The 26,868-nt window shown below is 36.6% G+C and overlaps 1 protein-coding gene across 1 annotated transcript in view; it reads left to right on the forward strand.

The window, feature by feature from the left end:
* Nucleotides 1–7,474: 7,474 nt before the first annotated feature.
* HS2ST1 (heparan sulfate 2-O-sulfotransferase 1) overlaps nucleotides 7,475–26,868 on the forward strand; it is a 63,390-nt gene continuing 43,996 nt past the window's right edge. Inside the window, exon 1 of the mRNA XM_029086105.1 lies at nucleotides 7,475–7,511. Coding sequence (XP_028941938.1) covers nucleotides 7,475–7,511 — 37 coding nt within the window. The remainder of the gene's footprint in view (nucleotides 7,512–26,868) is intronic.

Genomic DNA, 26,868 nt, shown 5'->3' on the forward strand with positions numbered 1-26,868 from the left:
ATTTTTGTTAGAGATATTTTGAGGGCGGTTCTGAGAGATGAAACGGGTTTGAGAAATCAGGTGAATTGTACACCTCCAGTCCCTCCAGCCACGTCCTGCAGTGGATGGAGTCGTCACCAGGTGCATCTTTCTAGATTCTCTATTGGAAAAGGTCAGGTTTGGGACATTACATATCTAAGATGTGTTACTTTTTAATGCATAAATTTAAGTTGAAAAGCACAAAGACTTACAGTTCTGGGAGAGAGCCATGATTACAGCCAGCTGTTAATACAGCAATGGCTTGTTGGACAGCCAAAGAAATTTAAGTGCCGTCATCGTCTTCTTTGGGAACTAATGCAACATTGCAGATTTGGTACTGGTGGCTGTGAGGCAGGGAGCTAGTTCAAGGCTGAGAAACTCAGAAGAAAGTCTTTATAGGAGTTCTAGGTCCTGTTCTCCCATATCATTGTTTTTTTACCAAGGAAGGGAGATTAGGTTGTTTTAATACTGAAATACCCAGCAGGTTTCAGCAAAGTGATTGGCAGTGTCAAAGGAAAAGTGGTAGTGCTACTGGAAATCAGAAAAAACTGCTTTTGGTGCCTTTCTTTTACAGTGACATTATGGTGTAATGCCATGCCAATGCTCCTTTTGTTTTTCTTGTCCATTTTTTAACTTCTGATCATGGAGAAAATAACTCAAATTTTCATCTCTGCAATGTGCCTTTGAGATTGAATGATTGGAAGTTACTATGTCTTCTTTTTAAATTCTGACTGGAGGTTATTATCAAAGGCACTGGTTTAAAACACAGCAAAACCCTAACAAAACCAGAGACCCCCAAGTACTCCACTAAATAAAAATTGACAGGTCATGCATTTTTATATATGTATATGTGTGTATGTATGTATATAAACACATATGAAATGTATATATATTTTAAAAAGAGCCCAAAACAGCCCTTGTTGGACTACTTAAACTTTGGTGTTAGCATAACAAGTTAAATCATGACTTTCCAGTTTATCATGTACATCTGAATTGAAATAAACCTTAGGAATATATTTTTTTTCTTCTTTATTTCAGAAAACTGATTTATTTGCAGCTGGATTCTTTTTTTGCACAGCTTTGTATTGCCCCTGGCTGTTGAACTTGGACATCTGAACAGTTCATGAACAAGTCATTTCCATTTCTGCTGACTGGCAACCATGAGTCACTCACTGTTAGACTTAGTCTGGCCAGACTTTTCTTGTCTTCTAGTAATGAATGCCTTCCCTCAAATTCTTTCTCCTCTTTAGGAAATAGATGGCTTTTGTTTATGGAGTGTTCTACGTATTGTCACTTAATTGGGTCAAAAGATAGCCTTTTTGTGTAATTGTGTGCAATCTGTAGTTTTTGTCACTTATTTGAAGTGTATTTAAACCTTGTCAAAGCAGTATTAAAATGGTGGTAAGTGCTTTGCTTGAAATGTGATGCTATTTAGCTGTTTATCTATCTGAAATGCTATCCTAGCAAGCATAATGGAAATGCCGTGTTGTAGAAATATAGCTGAACTATTACGTGTATTTGCATTATTTTTTCAACCAGCAATAAAAGATAAAAGACTAAGTGAAAGGAGTCCAGAGTTGAGAGAGGCACCTGAAATTTGTCCAGCTGGCTGCAGCCTTTCATCAATACATATAAACTCCTGACTGCAGTCTGTCCCCTTTGCTATCTAGACAGGGGCAGGCAATACCGTATTCAAACCCTTAGATTTGTGTCATGGTCAAGCCCATCAGTTGTGTTGGATTTTCCCACTCCCCTAAAAACTTGTGGCCCCATAAATGTTGTGTTCAAAGCTCAGCATCTGGAGAAGGGTGGCATTCAGAGAAGTCTTTGGTGGCCTAGGAGAGAAAGGCAACCTCTTTGCTCCCTGGAATTGGGTCAGTTGGTTCTTTATTCACCCCTCAGCTCCTCTCCAATTGACCTTTTCAATGTTGGAGAACTGAAGTCACTCCATTTGTCATTCCTATCAGTAATTGCTTGTATTAAAAATACTGCTAGTGCTGATTAGTTGATTATAGTTGGTATGCCTGGCACTTCACCGAGGGTATAAATTCTCAGTACTTGTGGAAGCATTCATGTTTTTGTGTCAGGAATATGCTGACTGTCAGGACATGAGTGTCATTGCAGGATGTGCCCTTGAGAGTCAGGGTCTGCCTTATTGTTGAGTGTCTGTATGTTCCCAAGTAATGATTCATTGCTTTAGAAGTATTTTAACTTTTTTATGGCTATAAATTAAGAACATATTTTTGCCATAGAGGCATTGTTTGCAAATGTGTCTGCAGGAAGCCCAGCTACATCTGCATGTCTTTATATTGTCTCTAGTATTCAGTGTATTACTGTTGTCCTTACTTTGCAATATCCTTGTGTCATCATGGCTCCAATAACATTACTGCTATAATAATTATTATTCATGCTTTCTGGTAGTGATAAAATTCATCATGAGTAGCTAGGAGTCTAGGGCAGTCAGAGAATTAAGAAGATAATTAAATTACAAAAAGTACTTGGAAAGAAGCTATCTATCACTTTAGCCCAGTCTTTGTCTGCCTTCCTTTACGTCCCTTCTCTCTCTCTGTCGGGTTAGAGTTTAAAATGACAGCTGACATCCTTCTTTTTATCAATTTACTGTTTAATTCTGAATACTAATTTGTGTTGAAACATATGTAAAACTTAAGTGCTGTTTTGATAAAACAGCTTTTGATGATTTTGAAGTGTTTATGCAAACCTTGTGCATAATTGCTGTAAAACTGTAAAGAGTGTGTGTTCCTTAAATTAAAATGCGTATCTTCCTCATTTACTTCTGTAATGCTTTTTCTCTCAGAACGTCTTATTTTATGTTTCTTTTTTTTTAAATATAAATTTAATAATACACACACAAGGGACAGTAAGGAATATATAAATTTATAATGTATATAATTATAATAAATATAATATTATATGCATATATATTCCTCACCCTTATTGTACGCATTTTCCAGTGTTGTAGTATAGGATTGCTCTTTCTTGGACAACAGATTGAAAGGCAGCAGCATTTCATTTCACTTTGAAAAAGGTGCAGAGAGGCTGTTGTGAAGGGGACTTGGGAGATACCAGAGCAATTGAACAGGCATTATGCTTGTTCCTTTCATTTTCTGCAAAGCGGAGAGGGAAATCCAGCTAATTTAATTTAAATTATTATTTTTTTTCTCTCGTGAATATTTTCACTGTGTATCTTTCAATTTTCAGTATTTCTGTATTTTCTGGATATGTTGTTGTTGAACATACTCAGAAAGATTGCAAAAATAGCATATCTGGGTTTTTTTTAAAAAAATATTTGCATTTCTTTACACTGATTCTATGGGGGGCTTTGAAGGAGATTCTGCAGTAGAAGTCTCTTCTTAAAACATATGACGTTTGCAATGGGTTTTGATATACAAAACATTGATTGTATTATATTGGAGTTGATTTTGATCATTCATTATGAGGAAATTATTTCTGTAATTCTGAGAAGGATTTACAAATTTAGAGTAAAAAGGAATGAAGTAAAAAAGTAGGTTGTGAGAATGACAGAATCTTATTCTGATACATTAAATAGACCAAAAAGTGTCTCCAGAACAAAATGAAGCAGTCTAAGATTTTAACTCCTTTAGTATTTGAATGGCAGATATAAACTGAGGAGGAGAAAATAACTTATTGCAAGATCTAATTTCAAATATGTTATTCCTTCAAAATTGAGATTAATGTCATTGTCTGTGGTAAAAGTTTTATTCCCATGCTGAAGGATAAGAACAAAAATACTACACCTTGTCTATTGACCAAAACACTCTTGAGCATACAGTGTTTACAGACATGCTTCAATTTCTGAAGATGTGGTTTTTTACCTGGTACACAAAATATCTTGTATGAGGATCCATGTTTTCGGAAACCAAGTAATAATGTCAGATTTTTTGTATCTTGGTGTTGAATGAAGTGTTTCATAGGTAGAATTGTATCTCAGCTGCTCTCCCACTGACAACTTTGGAGCCAAGGTATTTCAGCATCTCATTTGTCAGTAAACCTTCAGCAGTGTGTGCTCTTAAAAGTGAGAAAAAATATTTTCCTGGCAAAATATCTATAATTGCATACTGTTCTTGATGCATCATCCTATGAACTGTGCTGGGATGACCATCACACTAAATGCTTTCCCTTCATCAAGTTAGTGCCTTTGGGAATATGTCTTAGTTTACTCCCTCCTGCTTTTTTTTTTTTCCTTTTTTTCTTTTTTTTTTTTTCCAATAAAAAGATGAAGAAAAGAGGCTTACAAAGCCCTCGTGCTTATCAGAGAATAATTTAGGCTGTTTTAATAGGGTTTTAGGCAAATTAACTATTTTGTATTAACTTTGGTGATGTTGCCAACAAGGCAAGCTTTTGAAGATAAGTACCTAATAAATAGTTTGCTGTTTTATGATGAAGCAATTAGATCGTGGTGTCCAATTTAATTACTTCAAAGTGTGTAAAGTGAGATTGGGCTGAGTGTGTTTTTGAACTCCATTTCACTTACAGAGATAGCATTTCAATAGTAGATGTATATTTGCTTTTTGGTGAATGTTCTTGTCTGTAAAACGCCCTTTTGGAGTATGATCATTTAGTAGGCATTGGAATGTTTTATATTTTTACTGTCTTCCTACTTTTATTAAAACAAATTGTATTTTTTAAACACTCCTGGGTTTCCCTCCCTTTGCTCTCTGAGTTGTTAACCCTAATGTGCTACTTGTGCAGCTGCTGACGGTTTGAGTGAAGACAAAACGCAGTAGCTCCAGTGTTTTAGCAGGACCTGTTTAAGGTTTAAAGTTATCTTCAGCAGGAGTGTACTGCATGTTTTTCTTTGATCAAGCTGTAAAAAAATCCCATAGAAAATTTCTGGCATGCTACCTGATTTATACTTCCAAATTAGGGCTTATAGTTTGTGTGTTAAATGTGTATGCAGTTGTCTAGGTGTTTTCTGCTCTAAGAAGTACCAGAACACCTTACTTTATAGTAGGCTTAGTAGTATTTATTCTAGTCCTTGCACTGCCTCACAAACACGCTTTCTGCACCAAAAGCAAAGGCTGAATGACCAGAAATACCTGTTTAAGCTTATGTTTAATCATAGCAGTGTTCATAACCTGTCATGTCTGGTACAAACTTGAATTTTATCTTTGAAATGGCCAAAGCCGTTAGGGTTATGTAAAAACTTTTCCACGGAATTCAGTTGGAGCAACATTTATTCCAGAGTTTTGAATTTTGAGGACAGATTTTGGAGTGGTTGATGAAGTAAAATTGCTGTCAGTCGTGGAAGTGCATAAGAGGGCTTGAGAAATCACAAGACTTGACAGATGAGCTGTCAAAGTTAGCAGTGGGCACATGAAATGTCGTTCCCCCAGCAGTGTGCCCAGCACTCTCATGGGAGGTATCACCCTATTGCTAGCCGGGATGGTAACCAGAGGTGTGCCCAGCTCCTCTGCCAACAGAGATCAGAGCATGGAGCGTGAAGTTAAAGCACTCTTGATTTCAGTTTAGTTTAACGCTTTGGGCTTTGAGCTGCAGAAATGGCATATGTTTGCTTCTGGAGAGGAAAGGGCATCCACCCCTTCATCCAACCCAGAAGAAGCTGGTAGAGGGTATTTGTCAGGCTTCTTAGTTATTCGTGAGACATGTTAAATGCATTTGGCCTAAAGGCAAATTTATCTTCTAAGCATGTGGTAAAGCTTAGAGGAGAATATTAAAGATGAACTTTTGAAGAGGGGAAATGGAGTAGAAAGGATGTATATGTGAGGATCAGTGTGAATTTTGCATGTGTGAGCTATCCACAGTCTGTCTGATCCCAACAAAAAGGCAGAGAGTATTGGGGAATGTGCTTATTTTCAAGGCTGGCTTCACTTTAGCTTAACAGTCTGCAAATGTACTTGCTTCTGATTCTTACTGCTTTGTCATTTACCCTGTACAATACTATTAAACCCTCCTCTCCTTTCTGATGTGAAAAAACAACATAAAACTGAGGTGGTGGTTTAACAGAAAGAAACAATAAATCAAATATTAAAACTTTTATATGTATCCTCTTCTGGTTTTCCTGTCTGTGCTTTCCAAACCATACTCTGGAAAACATGGTCTTGCTAACATGTTTATGGGAGCATTTTTCTAAACATTTGTGGTCACTGGAGCAACCCAAAGCATTGTTTCTAGTGATTTTTTTTTTTGTGCCTACTTATGTGTGATTGTGTAGTGCAGATGGCAAGGCAGTCTTATTATGAGAATTAGGAAAGAGAAATAGATTATAAATTATTCACATGTCAAGTTTAAAGAAAAAAAACACATATGTGAAGGAGGAATGAAAATATTGAAAGAGGTTTTTTTCTTTTTTTTATTTTCTTGTTCTGAGATTTACAAAATAAACCTTAGAAACTGAATGAGCATTTTTGTATTTTCCAGGACCATTACTGGGGATTATGTGTAAGTTTTCAATATGTACACTCCTTGATTGGTGGAAGCTTGTGTCAAGGTTGCAGTTAAGAGTGTGTATTGTTTTGTGATAAGTAATGGGATGTAATAAAATTTAATTTCTTAATCTGGTGCAGTAAAATTTACATACAAAATATTTGTTTTGCTGGAGATGTTGAGAAAAGGTTTTTAAATGTTAACTGAGATTGAAATACAAGTTTTCAAGAATGAATGTTAGAAAACAGGGTAAACTTTTTTTTAGACTTGCTTCATCTCATTGTTATGCCACCTTGAAACCATATGGAAATAGAAATAGCACTTACATCATGTGCTTTTTAAGTATGAAAAAACTACTGAATGTCTGACAAACATGACAGACAAAATCTGTCAAGTATTCATATAGCAGCAGGAACATAAAGTACAGTGATTGGTCCTACATCTCTCTTACTTTACTTAATGTATATTAGTTATGTGCAGGTAAATGTAAACAGGAGGTGGCACTCTAAAGGTAACTAGTATGCAAGAGAAAACTGTATGAAAATCCTCTCAGATATCCAGGAATTGATTTGATGAGTTATCTTCCCTTGATGGAATCACATACCTACAGACCCTCTGAAATTCTGTTAATCCTTCAACCTTTGCTGTATCAGGTTCCACAATTAAATAGTGACATAAATTGGCAAGGATATTTGGTTTTCCTATAGAGAAATGTCTAGACCTCACAAATACATATCAGGCAGAACTGCCAGGTGGTTTAAAGCTTTACCAGCTGATAAGGGTTAACCAAGTACAGACATAAAACCATAGAAAGGGATCGTTCTTTTTCACTTGATCAAAACCTTTGTTACAAGGAATTTGAGGTGCTAAAAACCCCGTGATATTTAAGGATCAGAAGTGCGTTGATTTTGAACTTGGCTAAACTTGCTGTCTTCTGTAGTTTCAGTAGCACTCTTCATAATTTTCCTGTGTTATTTAATATACAGCATTTTATGATGATAAGATGCTAAGCAACTGCAGGTTGTACAAGATGGAACATGAGAACATACTGTATGCTGATGGATCGGGTGAGTATCCTTGTCTTGTCCCAGGGAGACCCTTAGACAGGTCTTGAGTGGTTTGGTTTCAGAGCAAAGATTCCTTGTTTTAGGCAGTTTGTAGACAGAAAGAATGTAATGATTTGAGGATAATTATTTTCGTAAGTTTATCAGTGCTTCCTGTTTGAAGGTCAAAATTAGCTAAAAATATCACAACATTCCTTGAAAAGTATGGCACTTAAATTATTACCAAATGCAAAGTTTTTGGAGGTGTATCATTCAAGAACTGTTAGCATATGTCAGAGAACATGTGAATTAGTTGCCAAGAGTATTCTGGGATAATGGTGGCTGTTTTTCTCTTAACGGTTTCTTTAGAAAACAAGCGACAGTTGACACTTTTCCAAACTATGACTGAGCTGCAATTAATTACACATTAGTGTTATGTTTTATTGTACTGTGCTGCCTTGACAGGAGTACTGATTTTAAAAATGTAAAAATTAGTTATGCTTTGATTCCTTTTTTTTTTTAATATGATAGTCTGATCTAAATTGAACTTAGTACTTATTAATCATTCTGTGACTGTAACCTCCACCATCTGTCACAGAATGCTTGTTAAATGAAATAGTTGTGTTTCCAAACTAGAACCAGACACAAATTTGTGTAGGGTAGTAGTTAAAGCATTAACCAGATGCTTAGCATTCTCAATTTGATTTTTGGGGTTCTTTGTTTGTTTGAAATGCGGGTTTATTTCAGGTGAATTTAGAGTGCTTTGGATTTTATTTTTTTTTTACTAAAGGGATTGCTTTGACCAGAAAATTTCTGTGTAACTTCTACTTGAGAATTTTATGTGGTAGACTCATATTAACAATTCTAGTGGCAGTCTTGTTGCTAGTATTTTTTATTTTATAATAGTTGGAATAAAACTATGCAGTGACACTGTCTTTCATGATTGATAGCTGAAGAGCTAAACTTTGTTTTGGCATGGAAGTAACTATTGGGTTTGGGAGAGGTTTGGTTTTTTGGGTTTTTGTTTTTAGAGGGGCATTGATTGATTTTTTTTTTTTTTTTTTTTTTTTTTTTTACATGAGCATCCAAGCAGAACATTTACTAGTGGCAGCTGCTGGAGTGGCATTTTCTAATGGAAGTTTAAGATCTCTTGCCTTGAGTGGTCTGGCCAGTGGACTGGCAAAGTGCATGTGGCTTTCCTTGTTTGTGTGTTTTGTGGAAATTTTCCCTTTGATGCTCTGTGAGCCTTAGCTACAATGATAGAATGAGGAACGTTTTTATTGAGCTTTTTGCCATTTTACAGGTTAATTTGTGAACCACTGACTGAACAGAACAACTTTTACAGACTATAAAGTGCAGCTCTGTAACATGGAGTAACAATCAAATAAAAAAAAGTCTGTTGGGGAAAGTAATTTTCCCACATCTTTTAAAGAGTCCGCACTTGAAGCAGGGGGAGGGTTGGGGTGTAGGGTCTTGTGATGATTTGTGGCAAAACAGGAGATGACAGGATGGGGGGAGGTTAGTACTGATGGTGTGGGCCACTAATGGCCATCAAGCACGGAAAAACTTAGTAACACTTCTGCCTCTGCTCCCTCTGTCTGTGGAGTCCCAAGGATATAGCTGAGCGGTCTAGGTGAGGTGGGGGAAATAAATGAAAAAATCTTTGTATTTCAGATGGAAAGTAATTTTAAAAATATCCATGGGGACCACCCTAATACAGAAATGATACAGTCTATTGGTTTGATCCATGCCCTTCACAGGTATATTGCTGGCATGTGACATTATAAACTTGTATATGTACAAAAAGCCACTGTTTGTATTTATACTAGAGTTTAAACTTGGCATTTCTTCATACAAATTTGAGAAATACTGCTATAGATAGAGAACCATATTGATATCCTTGTGTTGCCTGACAGAGAACTGCTTAGTCTCCCTTACCCTATTTAGAGCCAAAACCTAGTTAGATTTGAATGAGCCAGCATGTTCACTCAGGCTCCTGCAGCCCCTCTTGAAGGTACGAACTTGTCTTCTCTACACATGTTTCTGCCCAGGTGTTTGTTCCACAGCTCACACATGTTTCTGAAGTGCTGCATTTATGATGTAGGTTTAAGCATCAGTCTGTTCATGATGTGTGTTACTCTGAAGTTACTACACAACAGAGGTTTATGGGTCTTCTCTTCTTTCTGTGTTATTTGTTCCATTATACATCACACAGAATATAGAGCAATTTCTTCCCTCGGAGGCTGGTACCCATCTCAGTGCTGAGAGAATCTTTATAGTTGGGGTTAAAGGATTTCCTGAAGTATTTTTAGTTATTAGTCCATGTGGATTGTTCATTATTTAAATAACTATGTTCAGTAGGGATTGAAATAAGACCTTTATGGAGTTAGTTACTTTTTAGATTACTTTGAATTAAACTAACGTTTCAGAGGAGAGAGTGTATGTTTAGAAGACTGATGACTGTTTCAGGGACAGTATGTAATTTCTGCACAGTACCTCGTAATAAAATCATGCTATTAAAGACTTTCCTATGTTTAATGTGTATATGGACAAATGTGTTATGTTTACTATTCTATTCCTTAAATAAAGAGTAGTCTGTTGGCCTCAGGAGCTTACTGGCTGCTTCAAGAATTTAACCTGCTTTGACACTTCCGTGGTTTCTTCTGTGAGCAGCTTGAATACCACTTACTCAGCAGTAAGTTAAATAAAATCAGCTAAGGAGAACAGCATACTGTAAATGATGCTGGTAACAGAAAAAACATGTAAAACTGCTTGTAAGATGATAACATTTCATAACATTCTGGAGAACAACCTCTCATTTATTGTTTGGGGATTTTTTTTTTCTTATTTTTTTATCCTCTCCTCCACCCCCATCTGCAAAGTTGAAATGTAGCTTTCAAGGAGTTTTATTCCTTCCTTGAAGACTTGCTATATTGATCTGAACCACAGAGCTGAAATTGCTCATATTTTAGGTGTTCCTTCTCTAATGACAATATATGTCCCTGCTGTGGAAAACTTGCTGTAGTATTTCTGTTACTGGAATTTGTGCAACAGTCAGTGAGGGACGTCTTTAAAAATCCTTATGAGATACTGCAGATGGAATACTTCACTGATGTCCCTGTGAATGGATACCAGACCTCTGCAGACGTGATTCCTTAGTTGTGCTTCATGGAAGCATGCCACCAGCTTGCTCCAGACTAAAGTAATGAGAGACAAGAGATGTTGAGTAACCTCTGTATGCATACAGATTTTTGTGTTTCCTTTTTGGCCTGGTGTTCCACTTATCACAGGCCAACTAATCAACACACTTCTTGTTGCACTTCTTGCAACTTTAAGTTTCTCAATTAGTGATAAATACAAGAAAACTTGTAATCTCCCTCATTACAAGGGACAAGATAGTTTCTCCTTCTGTCCCCTTTGCCAGATGATTAATTTAAAAGCTACTGCATATTAATTATTCTCCATGGTAACTATATTAGCTGTTGTTGCAAGGCAACAGCTAAAAATGTTACTCTAAAAATGTGGTAAGTTTAAAAAGTGTAGAACTTACTAATGAGATAACTTTTCCCTCTCTCTGAAAAAAAGGGGGAAGAAAATTCTTAAGAAAATATACATCAGGGCTTATGGTGATTTTTTTTGAAGTCTGTTTTTGGAAACAGGAAGTACAGAAGGTCAGAATAACTGTAGAATTATTGGTGCTTTCCAGTCTCACATGTTATTTTACCTCCAGTGTCATAAGCCTGTTGGTTCAGAATATGGCAATGTATTTGTAATCTCTCAGTGGAACTAAAGATGAGTTATGTAAGTCTGAGAGGAACAAATAAGCTAATTTAGCCTGGCCATTCAAACTTATGGCACTGTATATGCAATAACAGAATGACTGTGTTTTTTGACATAGCAATCTGCAGGGTGAGGGTAGACAACTGAAGGCTGTCAAGAGTCTGTGCAAGCTTGGCTTTAGGGAAGAATGGGAACCCAATAGGTCTAAGTAACTTAAACTGAACCTATTAAATTTACAGTCTCTGAACAGATTTTTCTGTTTTGGAAACCACACAATATAAATGTAACATTAAATCAACAAATCATTTAACTGTAGACATGTCTGCATGAACCATGTTTTTAAATCCTACTATAGTGAAATTTTGCCAGGAAAATGGGCCTCAAATGAAACAACAAACAAACCCATTATAAAACATACAGTTTAAAGTTTTGAAAACTTTAAGTGTCCAAAATGTTTGTTCTTATCCAATGCACAGGAAAACCAGTTGGTTAATAATGTCACAAATGGTTAGGAACAAAATGAATTCAGGATGATGCACTCTGGTGTAATACAAATTCTTGCAGAAAGCCGTGTTATCAAGAGAACATAAAACACTAAGCAGATGTATTGTTGCACAGAAATCATAAAGGCATGTTAGGCACCGATTTACTGAAATGAGATAGGAATTAGAGAGTAAATTTGCTGTTTCTCCCCTTCCCTATTCCTGTTGTGCTGTTCTCATGTTCATCACATGAGAAATTGTTATTTTATGGCTTCACAGCACTTTCACTTAGGGAGGACAGTGTTACCTCATGCAAAATGAAACTTTATGGTCTCAACATTGTACGATTACTTTTTATATTAAATAGCAAAACTTTTTGAGGCTGCAGTTTCAACAGTAAAAAAACAAAAACCAAAACCCAAAAAACCAACAGTTGCCTTGCCAGTCTCTGATAAAGCCACATAGTAGGGTTGGTTTAAATCTGTGGGTTTTGGTGTCTTGTAAGAGGACAGTTGTCAATAGTAAAAGTGATTAATCTAGAGTGTCCTTCTGCAATTAGATTTCTTAAATTTCTCATATAGTCACACTGGATACAGTAGTACCCAGGGAATGCTTTTGTATTTTATTTGAGTGTATATGCATATATATCTGTAAACTTACATTTTGAATAGGTCTGTTTAAAAAAAAAACAACCCCAAATTAATAAGCTCTATTGCTTGAAAATGGCTTTACTGTATTTTGGAATAGTGGAGATTAATTCATTGAGTGCTGGGACCTGTGTGGGCTTTTAAAAAATAACCACATGGTGTGACCTCTGCAGGTATCTCCTCCTTTACATCTGATTCCTGCTCCTTCTAATGCTTTAGAGGGAGGGCTGAATGGTAGCTGAATGAGATTTGTAATGTTTTTTAAAAGCCTTTCTGTCCTGTTAATTAGCTGAAAAAGAAGTCTGAATCTTTTGAGGATTGTTATTAGAACTGTTACTTTTATTTTTTTTTACTGAGCATTAATTCATGGTTTGAACTTGTGATATGCACTTTTCTGTTTGTTTTAGAGATTGCTGTGCATTGTGGGATGGCAGTTTGATGATAATGAGCTATTCAGGGGAAGAATCTTTCAATACCAGGTGACTGAATGATGGCAGGTGAAACTCAATTTTGTAACACTTAAGTGTATTTGGAGAAAAACAATCCCAAATTTACATGTTAGATTCTGAATTAGCTGTCCTCACTGAGGAAGGAGATCTTGGAGTTACAGAAGTTAGCTATGTGAAAACATCAGATCAATCCTCAGCAGTGGTCAAAAAAACATGTAGCACGCTGGCAGCCATTAAAAACAAATAAAGAACCACATGAGTTGTTTTTTGGTTTTGGGGTTTTTTTTCCCCATTGGATACAGCAATTCTACTGCGTTGTCCTTTCTTGCCCTTCATCTTGGAAAAGGTTGTATCAGAGTTGGAAAGGATACGTAACTGGTGAGGATAATCAAGGGAACAAAGCATCTCTCATATAGGGAATGATTAAGTAGACCAAGGCTCATCAGACTTGGGAAAACACATTAGGAAATGAAAGGTAGGACCCTGTAAAATCATGAGTAGTATGGAAAAAGTGAGCAAGGAATGCTTATTATATGGGTGTAGGATAGGATCAAAAATAAACTATTGGTTGATAGCTTCAAAAATACTGAAGCAAATTGGTGAACTGTAGAACACAATGCTGCAGCATATAATGATTATTGAAATGCTTAGATAAACTAGGAGTGGAAAAAAACCATTGATCTACTAAGTTGCAAGGAGGTTGACAATGGTAAATACATCAGGGAGATATGACCATGTGCTTGGCCTGGTTGTATGTCTTCTCCAGACATCTATTGGCCTTTGTCAGAAAGATTACATTGGAGCTTTGCTCTGAACCAGTAAAGCCCGTTAGGTAATGTGTGCACTCGGCCAGTTCTCTTAAATACCATGTGTCCTTAATGCATCCTATTCATCCTTTTCATGCGAGGGCTTGGCTGACAGTTCTTCAGCATTGTGTAGATTCATAGCTTTTGCCTCTTCAGAAGGCAATTAAAGACTTAGATTGACCTTTTGTTTGTCATTAGTCACTTAAATTTCAAGTGGTACCTAGCAAAAGTTTTGCTAATTCCATTTCTTCCAGGAGAGGATCCAATCTTGCTTTGAAGATATCATCAAGAAATGGAGCGTTTCTTTTCCTCATTTATAAGTGACCTTTGGAGCCTTTTACTATTTCAAAATAAGACCTCAGTTTCTTAAAATCTCGACATGGTTGGTCTCATGTTACGGCTACTGGATCTTGTTATGTTCTCTGTACTCCCCTCCACCCTGTGGTATTTTTCCCTGTGAATGTACTTGCATCCTGTAATCATCTTGCTTCTCAGTCGCTCTAAAAATCTAAACACATTGAATTCCCCAAGCGTCTCATGGTAAGGTAGCTTTCTGATCCTTGAATCATTTTTATGCCACTTCTGCACCCTCTCTAGTTTTCCACCAACCACTTTAAATTGTGGACAGAAGTACTGTGCAGTGTTTCAGTAGCAGCCTCCCCCTGCCACCACTCCTTGTTTTTGTTCTGTTCTGCCCTCCTGCCCCATCTGTGGCTGCGTTTGTGTGTGCGGTTGGTTGGCAGCATTCCTCAGCTGCAGAGATGGCTTAAGTGGCTGGTTGTGCTAACAGATGCCGTGCTCTGACATTTCTCAGTTTTTGCTGAAATCAAATAGTAAATAGAACTCTGATAACAGCAGCATTATATGAAATTGAAAGCAGAGAATTTATCATATTATCTCCAAGCTAAAAATGACAACAAATATTCAATTTCAATTTATTTGCTAGATGCTAGCAACTTAGTTTGTAAATCAAAATACAGAGCTTTTATAGTATGGAGTGTAGCTAAAACTAGAATAGCTAAAGCTTCCCCAAACTCCTTCGAAGAGTTGATACTTGCAGTATTTACCGATTTATTTTACTGATACATAAATCTATCATCTACCATCTATCAAATGCTGTGAGTATATGTAATGTGGAGTTTCTAGTTCCAGTCCAAAACACTACAGGTGAGCTTGCATGGAACCGTATTTGTGCAACTGTGCTGCTTTTATCTTTGAGCTAGTTTCGGGTTTGTCCCCATGATACTCGGGGATTCAGTAGGATTTCTTTAGAGAAAGCAAATCAGGCAAAACCCTCCAGATCTTAATTTTAAAGGTCTAAATAGCATTTGGAGAGTGTTTAAATGTGTGTGAATTTAGTATTTATTTGAAACACTGCATAGATTTTCAGTGTTCTGACAGTATGAAACATGATAGAACATGTTTAAGGATGAGTGATGGATTGCATTCTGAGTGTGTTGGTGGAATAAATAACAGAACTTAAGATAACGTGTTTCTTCTTTATTACTTGTAATAGTACAGTGAAAGAGAAAGCAGCTCACTTAAACTTTTATCTCTCAGGTATATTTTTGTTTGTTTGTTTTTCCTTGAGGAAAACTGTTTCCCCGTTTTTTCCTTGAGAAAGTAGTTAGGCTCTTTGGATTTCATAATTGACAAGTGGTACTTCTGCTGTTTGACTACCTTAAATATTTGGAATTTAATTTCTTCTGCTTGAGAGGAAAGCAACAGTTACTTTCCTGCCTGAGTGTTCTGATTTCTGTTTGCGATGTGCTTAAGCTGGAGATGAAGTGGTTTGTAGCTTGTATTTCTGTTCCGTAGCTGATATTGTCACACATAAGAGGTTGGAAACCCTTGTGGTAGTGGCTCTACATTGAGAACATGTCATTCATTGTAGCAGCTGCTTTACACTGCATTTATATTTAAATAGGAGAAAGTGATCTATTTTGAATTTTAAGAGTTGTTCCCATGGCAAAGTAACTTGCTGTCTTGTCTTTTTCTTCACCATTGATTGATCCATTTACTTACTTATCCCCAGGAGTGGGAAGGAAGAAATCTAGAGTGAAAAAGCCTTAATTGAGGAGTATGCTGAATGCTTCCTAATAGCGTTGGAGTTCAAAAGACCAGAGTCCTCTGGGTCTGGTTTGTTTATATAGTTTTAATTAGAACTGAGCCTCATTAATGAAAATGTGCAAAATAAAACAAGGACATCTCTTTAGAGTTCAAATATATATGTATATACATATTGTGAGAGTGGGATTTGTGTTTAATCTAGGAAGCTGTGAGTTAGCTGCAGTACTGTTTCAAATCAACTGTTGCAAAGGATCTTGCCCATACTGACCTTTAGTATTCACCTGTTTTTCCTAAATTTATTTTTGTTTCTTTGGATGCAAACTTTCCGAGCCATTGGTCGGGTATTTGTGTTACTGGCTTCTGAAGTGAAGAGTTTGAAAGTAGCTGAGAAAATGATCGCCAACTTCTTGTAGAGTGATCTCTTGTTTTACAAAGAAATATTATTAAGAGTGCTCTTTCCTCAGACTGAGGTTGGGACTCTGTTTTGAGCACCCTGGGTGACAGATCTCTCTGGTTGCCTATCCAGAATTTTTGGATGATGAAGGGGGTAGAACAGCTCTAGTAGTTCTGTTCTTTTTTTTTTTTAAAGCTGAAAATATGGAAACACAGGCAGTCATGGTTGTAACGCCACGTGTGTGAGCAGATGCACTGCTTTGTTTATTTAATTGGTTTTTAAAAGCTAAGCAGTATTTTGCTATCTTTGTTTTTTGTTGTTCTGGGATCAAGACCATAGCTCAGTCTTGTACATCACTGGATATTGGGCGTATTTTTTAGAAGAGCATGTGTATATGATGCTTACTATACCAGCAGCATGCTGTCAGGCCAAGACTCTATTTACTGTGCCTCCTGAGCTGCTGGGAAGTACCATGCTGGTCCCAGTTTGGAGAGAGACAGACAAGCGATTGGGGTATTGGAGAGCTTGTTTCCTGCCCAGCGGTATGATCAGTACTGGTACCTCTCTCGGAGATTGTCAGTGCAGGAGTAACGCCCGACAAGCAGTTTGCTGTGTTAAGAAGCAGGCTCAAACCCGTCTCATGGCTTTAGCAGAAAAACAGAATATTTCAAGTGCAGTCTCATCACAAATGGAACTGTTTGGGACAGAGGGAAAAACGCAGATCAAGTATGCTTGTAGGAGCTTAAATTTGTGGTTATTGTGGACTGCAAGCGTGTTTCTCCATGTTGAGAAGTACATTGCGTGTATTTACTTGAACTTTGGAATAATTCCATTTCTCTTGCTTCCTTTGGTTTTAAAGAGGAGGAATGTGTAGAGAACTTAAATGCACGCAACATATGGCTGAAATATCGCGTATACCAAAGATCTAAAAATCAAAGTTGCTGTTTCCATGACAACGGTAGCTGAGCCAAAGAGTTCTTTTCATAATGACAGCAGCCGTGCACAGCTAAAGTTCAGAGTCTGGGAACCTGATTCCTGGGATGCTTTAGGGTCCACATATAGATCTCCAGGGAGGTGCTATTTATGTTTGTATCCACTCGTAACTTGGAGTGTCACTTGTTCCCAGCTGCTGCCTGCAAGACACACTGATGGGAGTAGAGTGTTTTTATGGTACCTAATTGATATGTCTGACATGTTGCAGATGGGAATAGCAAACTATGAAGTAACACCACCTTGGCAAAGAGGAGTTTTAAATGGAAAATAGGAGCATTTCTATATTTAATTTTGGAGGCAGGGGATGATGAGGGCTTTGATCTGCAGCTTTTGCTAATCTGAATTTTTTATATGAATACCCTTAACCAGATTCTTTCTGTACAAAGACTCTGATCTTGATTAGAGGAAAAATCAGGCTATTCAGCTTTCCTGCTGTACTGCCACTATATTTCAGTCATGTCAGGTGGAAATTCAATTTTTATTCCCTCTGATGCTAATTGTTCATGTCTTCACAAAGTAGGAAAAGTAAATCTCGGCCACAGTTAGTCAAGATAATGAAGTGATTGAATGAATATCCTGTGTGGCCAGTTCTGTGTAACTGTAGGTTTGCATTGGTGTATTTATCGTGCTTAACTCCAGTTTAATTCAGAATTTAGATTGATAGTGAAATAGAAATATTTTTTTAGTTACTATTTACCCTTTTTTGAGTATCTAGACATAGAAAAAAATCAAGGGTGGATTAACCAAATCTGTCTGCAAGTCATTTTCCTTCATCCAGGCTACCCAGCAGAAAAGCTTTATTTTACTCAACTGAAGCAAATAGTTCAAGTAATTTTTTTGGATAGTCTCCAATTTCATTTAAACATCTTTAGTTTAAAATTATAAAATGGGTAATCTAGACATTTTAATTTTGGTGAACAAAAGCCCTATTACTTAAAAAGGGAAGAAATAGCAATAATAATAATAAGTTTGTAATTTTTTCCCAATTAAGAAGCAAAACTTTTAATTCATGAAAAATCTTAAAAATGTAATTGAACTTTCAACAACCCCATTACTGTAACTAGTTGACATTACTTTGATTTTGGAGACTTCAAACCTTTTCTACTGGGATAGCCTTTATAATAATTTAATTGTTCCTTTTTTCTGCTCTGGCTCCTCTATATTAATGTATCTCAGTGGCAGTAATCAAGTTTGATTATCATGTTTCTGGAATACTAATTCAAGAGCATTTAATCCCCTGGTGATATGAGTTAGCCTTTCCAAATGTGCTGTTATAAATCCACGTGAGAACTGAGCTGGTGGTGGTTGGCAATCAGTGTTACCACGCTAGATGAAGTGAAGTGTTTAGAGATCTGGTGCCCCGCCTTCATAAAAGGGCTCTGATTCATGTTCCCGGACGGATTTTGCTATCTTGGTTTGAGCAATTCTCTGCCTCATGGGCCTGATCTTCCCATCTGCCAAAGGTAGTGCTCCTTGGCAGGGACTGCAGGAGCTTTGCCTCGTGGACCCATTTACACTGACATCCCTCAAGGTTTGACATGAGCTCTAGGCTGGAGCAGAAGCAGAGTCTCTTGGATGAAGGAACAGCCTCGTTCATGCCCATTGTGCTCTGGATTGGGTGCTCAGATACACTCAGGCAATTTTATTGCTAACTACTGATTTGAGTGGACTGGGGTGAGTTTAGAGAGGCTTCACAGGCAGGGGATGCGCATGTGGGCTGTCTGACTAGATTCACTAGTCAGAAATGTCCAAATACAGTAGGAATTAATTAATAAAGCTTTATTAATAAATAACAGGAAAAACATTACAAATACTAGCAAATGTCTAGCAACAGATTCTCTCCTGCTTTCCAAAATCTGGAAAAGGTTTGCGGACAATGCAACTTACCCCTGTTCTCCTGAAGTCGGTGCTTTGTGTTACCAGTGAGGGCACTCTCTTGACTTAATGTTATAGATTGCAACAGAAGTTTTAAGTTGGCTTTTTAAGTGACATTGATTTTTGAGGATATATTTAGAAATGAAGCTGTATTTCCTGACAAATGGTTTTATGGTTAAATTTTTTGTCATAACAATGCTTTAACTTCTGTCATTGAAGTCTTAGCTCATGCATCAGGTTTTGAATTCAAATTTGTAGATGGCATTCTTGGAAAAAGTGCCACACATATGAAATATTTTTTTTATGGTTCTTTAAGTGTTACAGATGCATCACAAACTGAACATGGGTATCACTGAACCAAAATTCTTAAATACTACTTTCAGAATCAGTACAATGGAAAATATGACCTTTCACTTCAGTTTTTCTTTCCCTCCAAGCTCAGGTGATGTTCCTCAATTTCTATAAAGTACATGAGACGACATCACAGTAAAATTGCAGATTTTTTGAGCAACATAGGGTTTTAGATTCTGCAAGCTCTGTCATCTGTTACGATTCTGCAGATACTTGTATAGATGAGCATAATTTTTTCTCCTCTTTGTTTTCATTTATTGGCAAAAAATAATTACATTTTGCTAGATGTCAAAATGAACTTTTCACGACTGGTTTCCCAGGCTCCATTTTGTTGATCAAAAGTCTTTTAAGAATAGCTTATGATCTTTTGCTATAGCAAAGTGTTTATAATTGCTAAACTTCCTTTGAGAGTGATCTTTAAATATAGAGTTCACGTGTCTGTTAAAATGGTTAAACACTGATTAGCAAGGGAGAAATGCTACCTTACCCAGCCTAATTCTCAAGTGAGGAGGGTTGATGAGAGAGAAGTAATTGCCATTGACCGACTGTTAGCATTATGTTTGAGTATTGGAAGCATAGATGAGCTTGAGTTACTGTATTGGGTTGAACCTTTTATCCCTGAAGTTCTGTACATGCAGCATTCTCCCTTTTCTGAGGTGTTTCTTACACCACTGCTCTGGCATATCAGATTTCTTCCCCGAGAAAGGTTTTCTTCATGTATCCCATGCCCCTTTGTACCTTTAAGGTTTCCATATCCTCCTATTATTTTTGTTTTGCTTTTTTAAATTATGGAAATACAACTGTTTAACAACTCCAATGTTCAATTACAGTTGCTTTCTGGCATTTCCTAAAGAGTGATTTTTGCCTGAGGGAGAATGTAAATAAGAATGGCTTTTAAACCTTGCACAGCCCCATTCAAGGTGTTACTAAGCACATGAGGAATCATTTTACAATTCAGAATCCATATCTTTCTAATTAGCGTTAGTGAAGTCTGGCCAAAATATTTAAAATAAAGCTATGTTTTTGCTTGTTAGGGGTTTAAAAGTGTATAATGTCTGGATTCCAAGCTTGTCTTCTATATTATAAACTGAAAGACAAGTAGAATACAAAAGCTTTCTCTTCTTTAGTTTTAAATTGTAATACAAACATATTTATTGGTTAGCTAAGTAGTTGCAACTTAAAATTTTACTTAGAACTGATAATTACAGAGCAAGTTGCTGGTATTGACATAGTTCTGCTGACCAGCACATTGTACAGTGGGATCACAGTGCTTGGTAGTTTACTACTAGGCATAGAAGTTTTCTGGTATTTACAAGACTTCTTTCGATAAAGTCCATCAAGCTTCAGTCCTGAGCAGAGGTCTGATGTTAATGTGATTTATTACTTTTGAAGCAAGTTGAGGTTAGGTGGATCATTGAGAAATAAATTACTAAAACACAGACTTAAATACTGAATGCTACATGTTGATGCAAGTCATTGGGAAAAAATAAATGGACGTAATATTTGGCTTTTTGCTAAATAAAATTATTTGTACAGATGTAGGTTAACTGCTTTGTTACTGTCTGGTATAATCAGTATAAGCTTGCCTGTTGTATTTGGAATTTGGAAGTCTGCATGGGACAGGTACTTTGAAGTATCTTAGAATACTTACATGATCTAATGCTAGTTTTAAATAGCAATTTGATCTCAGCAAGATTAGCCTGGGGCTTCCTCTAGCTGAGGTTGAATAATGAAATATTTAATGCAGTGACCAGTTGTGAGGTTTCTAATAACAGTCTAATAACAGTCTGAGTCGATCAAGATCAACTTTATGCTCTGTGAGTTGTTTTCTAATGGTGATCACCATCTAAATAATGCACTAACTTGACTGTACCCTTCACCCATCTGAGCTTATATCCTAGGGGAGGACAGTGAATAAAGCTTCCTGCTTTCTGGGCAAAGATTCAAACTACTGTTTAAACCATTGTAACCGATTGCTCCATGTGTTGTGTTAAGATCATGTAAGAACACAATTGTACTGTGAATTAGAATCTACTTTATAAAAACCCTTAATGCTTCATAGTTCTTGTATTATGTTGTATCAATTTAAATAAGGGCTGTCCAAGGAAAGGGATGAAGTGAAGAAGATGACAGTTCAGCTGGAAGGTGTTTAAGCATTGCCTGACTAGTCTATAAAGTGGTTTTAATTAGTACAGGAAAGAAAGGCTTGTGAGCAAAAACCAAATCTTTATTAATGGTATTTGGAAAGGAGGATAGTGCAAAATAGTTATCCTGAGAACTCTCTGCCAGATTATTTTCCTCTTTCTTTTAGAGCAGAACTTGAAGGTGTAAAGTGTGCTTTTCAGTTCTTTCAAAATACTTTACTATATTTCATACATACTATTCTGTGGTGTCTGTATTAAATAGTTTTTATGTCTGTTTTAGGACTTTACAAATCTGTGCTTTTAGAAGCAAAGAGGTGAAGAAAATAGGCATTTAAGTCTGCCTGCAGACCAGATAGAATCATAGAATGGTTTGGATTGGAAGGGACCTTAAAGATCATCCAGTTCCAACCCCCCTGCCATGAGCAGGGACACCTTCCACTAGACCAGGCTGCTCAAAGCCTCATCCAGCCTGGCCTTGAACACTTCCAGGGAGGAGCATCCACAACTTCCTTGGGCAACCTGTTCCAGTGTCTGACCACCCTCACAGTGAAAAACTTCTTCCTAATATCTAATCTAAACCTACCCTCTTTCAGTTTAAACCCATTTCCCCTTGGAAATACACTTATTAACAAAACCAATTTTGTGTATTTCTTACGAGTAAAAAAACCCAAGCAAACAAACAAAAAAACCAACCCCAAACCCACCCAAAAACCAGCTCATCCTCTCGCCTCTGCTTTTCTGGTCTTCTTTTGCTGTTACTATTAAGTTTACAGCAGACTTGTGAATTTCAGCTTTTTATGTACCATACACATAAATTAAAACAAGCACAAATTTACTAAGATGTGATAGTAATGATCTAGACAGTTTATTCCTTCTCACAGTCATGTATATTTGAAATAATCTGCTATAGTAAGGCATTAAATGTGCATTCATGACTTTTGTTTTTTTGATGATACTTCCATTAAAGGTACAAAAACCAGTGTAACTTGCATTACCTGTGGAATTTTGCTTAACATTTGCATAAACATACATTTACCAAATTGTAACAAGAGAGAAAAGGCAACATAATCATTTCATAATTGCATAATCAGTTCACTGTGATTATATTTTCTCCCTTGATGCAATTTAGCAAATGGGCTTTTGGGTGAATATGAAACAGTTTCTTGCTTACTGTGATTGGTTTGGTTAGTTTTGGGTGGCTTTTTGACTTTAGAAATAGTAAGACATATCTTTTTAACTTAATTCAGTTCAGAATGTATTTCCCTAATGACCTTTTCAGATTGCACAGTTGTTTTCATGCACGTTAGATATGTTTCTCATGGTTTAAGTGTCTAGATTCTGTATAGTCTAGATTTAAATTAGAATACTATGGAAAACAATTCCTTAATGTAAAGCTCTTTTTTTCCATTCGTATTAGTTTGATTTTTCAACATTTGTAAAATTCCTGTACAGTAGCTAGGGATATAGTAAGGCTTTGTGAATAAAATAGGGGACAAAAACAAAAGGAATTTGAGATCTGGGAGCTACTTTCAGTGTTGTGGTGGGTTCACTGGGCTGACAGCCAAACACAGCTGCTCACTCACTCCCCCTGCCCACTCCTATTAAAAAAAAAATAGTGCCCGTTGAACAAATAAAAAAGAAAGCCCCAGAGACCTAAAATTTCCGATAACAAATAATTTTAAATTTGACTAGTGCTGTACAAGTGAGTGGAAATACTCACATGCTTAATTATCTTGTTGAACTGGAAACTGAGCTATTAGCAGAATCTTCAATCAGTACAGGATTAGATGTTTGTCTCGCTTACATGCAGTGGACCAAGAATTAAACTCCTGAGACACATTGTTGGTGAATGTGCTGTCTAGCTGGGCTCTCCTCCCTTTCTGGAACATTGAGCAGAGCTTTTTTCTATTAGGATAAGCAAGTGTAGCTTGCAAAACTGCTTTAGCTATGTTACTGGTTTAGAATTTCTAATTTTAGGAAGTAATGCTACAGACATCTTGAAATACACAAATTAAATTTGCTGACTTTTCCATTAAAATGTTTGTCACTAATGTCATGAAATAGTTGTTAGTTTTTGGTAAGGCATTTTCCTGAAAGCCGAGTCATATTACACTGAAATGTAGATGATCTTGTTGGAAAATCATGTGGTTTGGGGGGGTTTTTTGTGGTGGGATTTTTTGTTTTGTTTTGTTTTATTGTTTGTTTGGGGTTTTTTAATTAGCTTTTTTTAAGACAACTGTTGTTATAGTCTGTTTTCAGGTATCCCATAAGTTAGATTTAATATTACACTGAGGGTAAAGAGGCTTTGAGAAAGATATTGCTTTTCTGAAAGGCAGCCTAGAATCCAGACATATTATTTATTCATTCTCCAATGTTCTAGATGTCTTAGGGATGTACTTTGACATGCATTATTTCTGGCAGCAGTGCTGACTTAGGCATATCTCACTCCTCCTTCCCTTTCTGCTTGTTCCAGATTCTGTTTAATTTTGTGGAATACAGAAGTAAATTGAATCAGAGACTTGGTTTACCATGCAGCAAAAGTGATACTGGGAGGCATAAGGACAGAAGGAGCAGTGGAGAATGTGGATATTGCTTAAGTATCTGCATATTGGTAGGGAGTGTTTTGTTTTTTTTTTTTCCCTGTTTCTTTCCTTTATTTCTCTGAAAATAGGTACTTTGACATCTAGAGAAGCTAGCTTTGGAGGTATTGCTGCTAGACATTGGAACAGGAAATTACAAAATTGATCTCACAGCAGGGGTAGCAGGAAGAAGATGAAAAAAATAAACCTCAAAAGTAATTTAGCTTAAGTATGTATGCTCTGTAAGATTAGATTCCCTCTCAACACTGTGTACAATTAAACTATTAATGAAAGTATGGTTGAAGGTGTGTTTTATCCCATTGTATAGAAGCTCTAATGAAGAGTAAAGAATGATAGGTGAAGGGGACAGAAAAGTAACAAGGATCAGTGTTTATTTCTAGTTGGAAATGAAGGCTTTATAAAAGATGGAAGATTGCAGTTCAGAACTCAGGAAAGAGTCTTAATTGTTCTACTGTGTTTTCACTTCTTCAGCGTTAGATGTAGGTTATTCCATAGTCCCTGTTTCGTCTGTACCTTCCATGCTAACTGTTCCTTGGGAAGTCTCCAGAGATGCTCTACTAACAGTTTTTTATTCGTCTGTTTGTTGAACGTTCTTTGTTTTCCCAGTATCTAAAAAAGACAGGGAGCTGGAAAGCTAACTGACATGTGCTTTAGTTTCACTGAAGACAATGGTGGTTTTGGGCAGAAGGCACAGCAGTTTTAGAAATTAGCTGGATTGGTAAATGCAGTTTGATTTGAAGGCATAAGGCTTTCAATTGTGAAGGTGAACTGGAGTCTGAGTTGTGAGAGATTTAGTGCTTGTTCTTTGGATAGCCTGGGTAGCCAGGAAAATATATTTGTCTCCAGCTGGCCAAGTGATTGCAGCTTTTCTTTGAGGATTTGAACAAAACTGCATGTATCCATCTTTGTCATCTTTAGACTTGATTACTATAGCACACATTTTCTTTACGTGCTTTGTGCCTGACATTTTGCTCTAATCAGCATTTCCAAGTGAAACTGCTTGTAATTTGGCTTCCTAGGCTAACATGCTCTATAGTTTGCATTATTTACAAGTTTACTCTTGGAATTGCTTAGTATTTGATTATGTGACATTTCATATACCCGAAGACTGACTTTATTTGACATATATTGGTATATATCTGGACGTACTAGCAGCCTGCTCAATTAAGACCCTTCTGGTTTCCATGAAAGCCTGAATCTTACCATTTCCAAGTTTTGATACATTGATCTGAAGTGTCTGTGTGGATTAGTAATTTTTTCAGCCTCCTTGCTTACTGAGATCATTCCCATCTTACATTTTTCTAGCTTGAACAGATTTTCCTTAGTTCTTGTTTTTTGCATCATGCAGCTGGTAGTGTCTCTTGCAGTTACTTATATTTAAAATTGTACTATTTTTAAGCCTCTGAAAATATTTGAAGTTCTGCACTTATTAGTCAATAAGGCTTCAGTTATGACAGCAGTAAAAATAGAAGAGTGTAGGGATTGTATCTGGAATTTGCAGTTGCTGAAAATGGTATTCACTGATTCTTTATGCACACGTGGTATCAGACCTCCTCGAGACCCTCAAACCAAGCATCAGTCTTTTTTCAAGCTTTAAAACTTTGTAAGGTCTATGAAGACTGTGACTGCCATTAAAAGAAGAAAACAGCCAATTTAACAGTTGATACTTTGCGTATTGCTTCCTCACGTCCATAACCTGAAATACCTTTACAGATCTAGCACTTTAAAAGGAAATGCAACAGTATAAGCAGTGTCTGAGGAAATAAATAAATAGCTTGCCAAGTAGTCTGCTTTATTTATGGCCTGACAGCTTACTTGTGCAGTTGGACATATAGACTTAGACAAGCGTATTTGAGAAGGTACTTTAGAAATATTTCTCAGTACTAGCTCTATAGAAAACCCATTGACCTGTAAAAGTGTGCTGCAGAGTGCTGTATGTTCATCTGGATAGTAAATGTATTTTGTTATTCATTACTGGTGCCAGTGTTCCTGAAGATGTTCTAATGCATACTTAACTCATTTTCCTCTGTACTTGTAGTCAAATGTTACTCTGTTTTCATCTGATTTAGTGTAACAATAGCAAAGAATGGCCCTCAACATTTGGTTACAAGAATAAAGTTATTTTGGAAACATTTTGGAAACAGTCTGATGCAAACAGTGTCTGCATTTGTAGGACAATGCTTCTGTTTTCATCTTCGCCTTTAATGTATTAGTAATGGGAATGTCCCTGATCTCAGGACACTTCACCTCCCTTGGAGGAAGCTTGCTGAATTTCTTTAATTATTTCTCAGGATTTCTTGTAGATATCACATTACTGACTATTGTTTTTAATATCATATGAATTGATTCCCTTGGTCTCCAGGGTAAATATTTTGAAAAAAGTCGCCTGCCTCATCTTGTAACACAGGAACACCTCCGATTCATCTATTGGTAAGAAAGAATATGACACAAAGGAAACAAGACAACTCTTGAAAGAAATCACTGAAGTTATCTCTGGGAAAAGAAAAACATAATAGAAAATAAGGGGGAGAGAGAAAATTCCAATATATGGCTATAAATACCATTTTATTGCAGTGTTGAACAGGAAATCCCTAGTAGGGAACTGCTTGGTCAGTGAGTGCGTGCTTGGGTTTGAACATATTTGTGAAACAGATAATCTGGATATTTGCTGCAAATAGATGAGTAGCCTATTACCCCTGACTCCTGTTGCAACCTTCTCTTTTCTTTCTGTCACTTACATGAAATCTAGAATTACTTTAAATTTAAGAGGTAGAATGTCAGTTTTTCCTG

The sequence above is a fragment of the Antrostomus carolinensis genome, unplaced genomic scaffold, assembly GCF_000700745.2.
Source record: "Antrostomus carolinensis isolate BGI_N321 unplaced genomic scaffold, ASM70074v2 scaffold11047, whole genome shotgun sequence".
Lineage (NCBI taxonomy): Eukaryota > Metazoa > Chordata > Aves > Caprimulgiformes > Caprimulgidae > Antrostomus > Antrostomus carolinensis.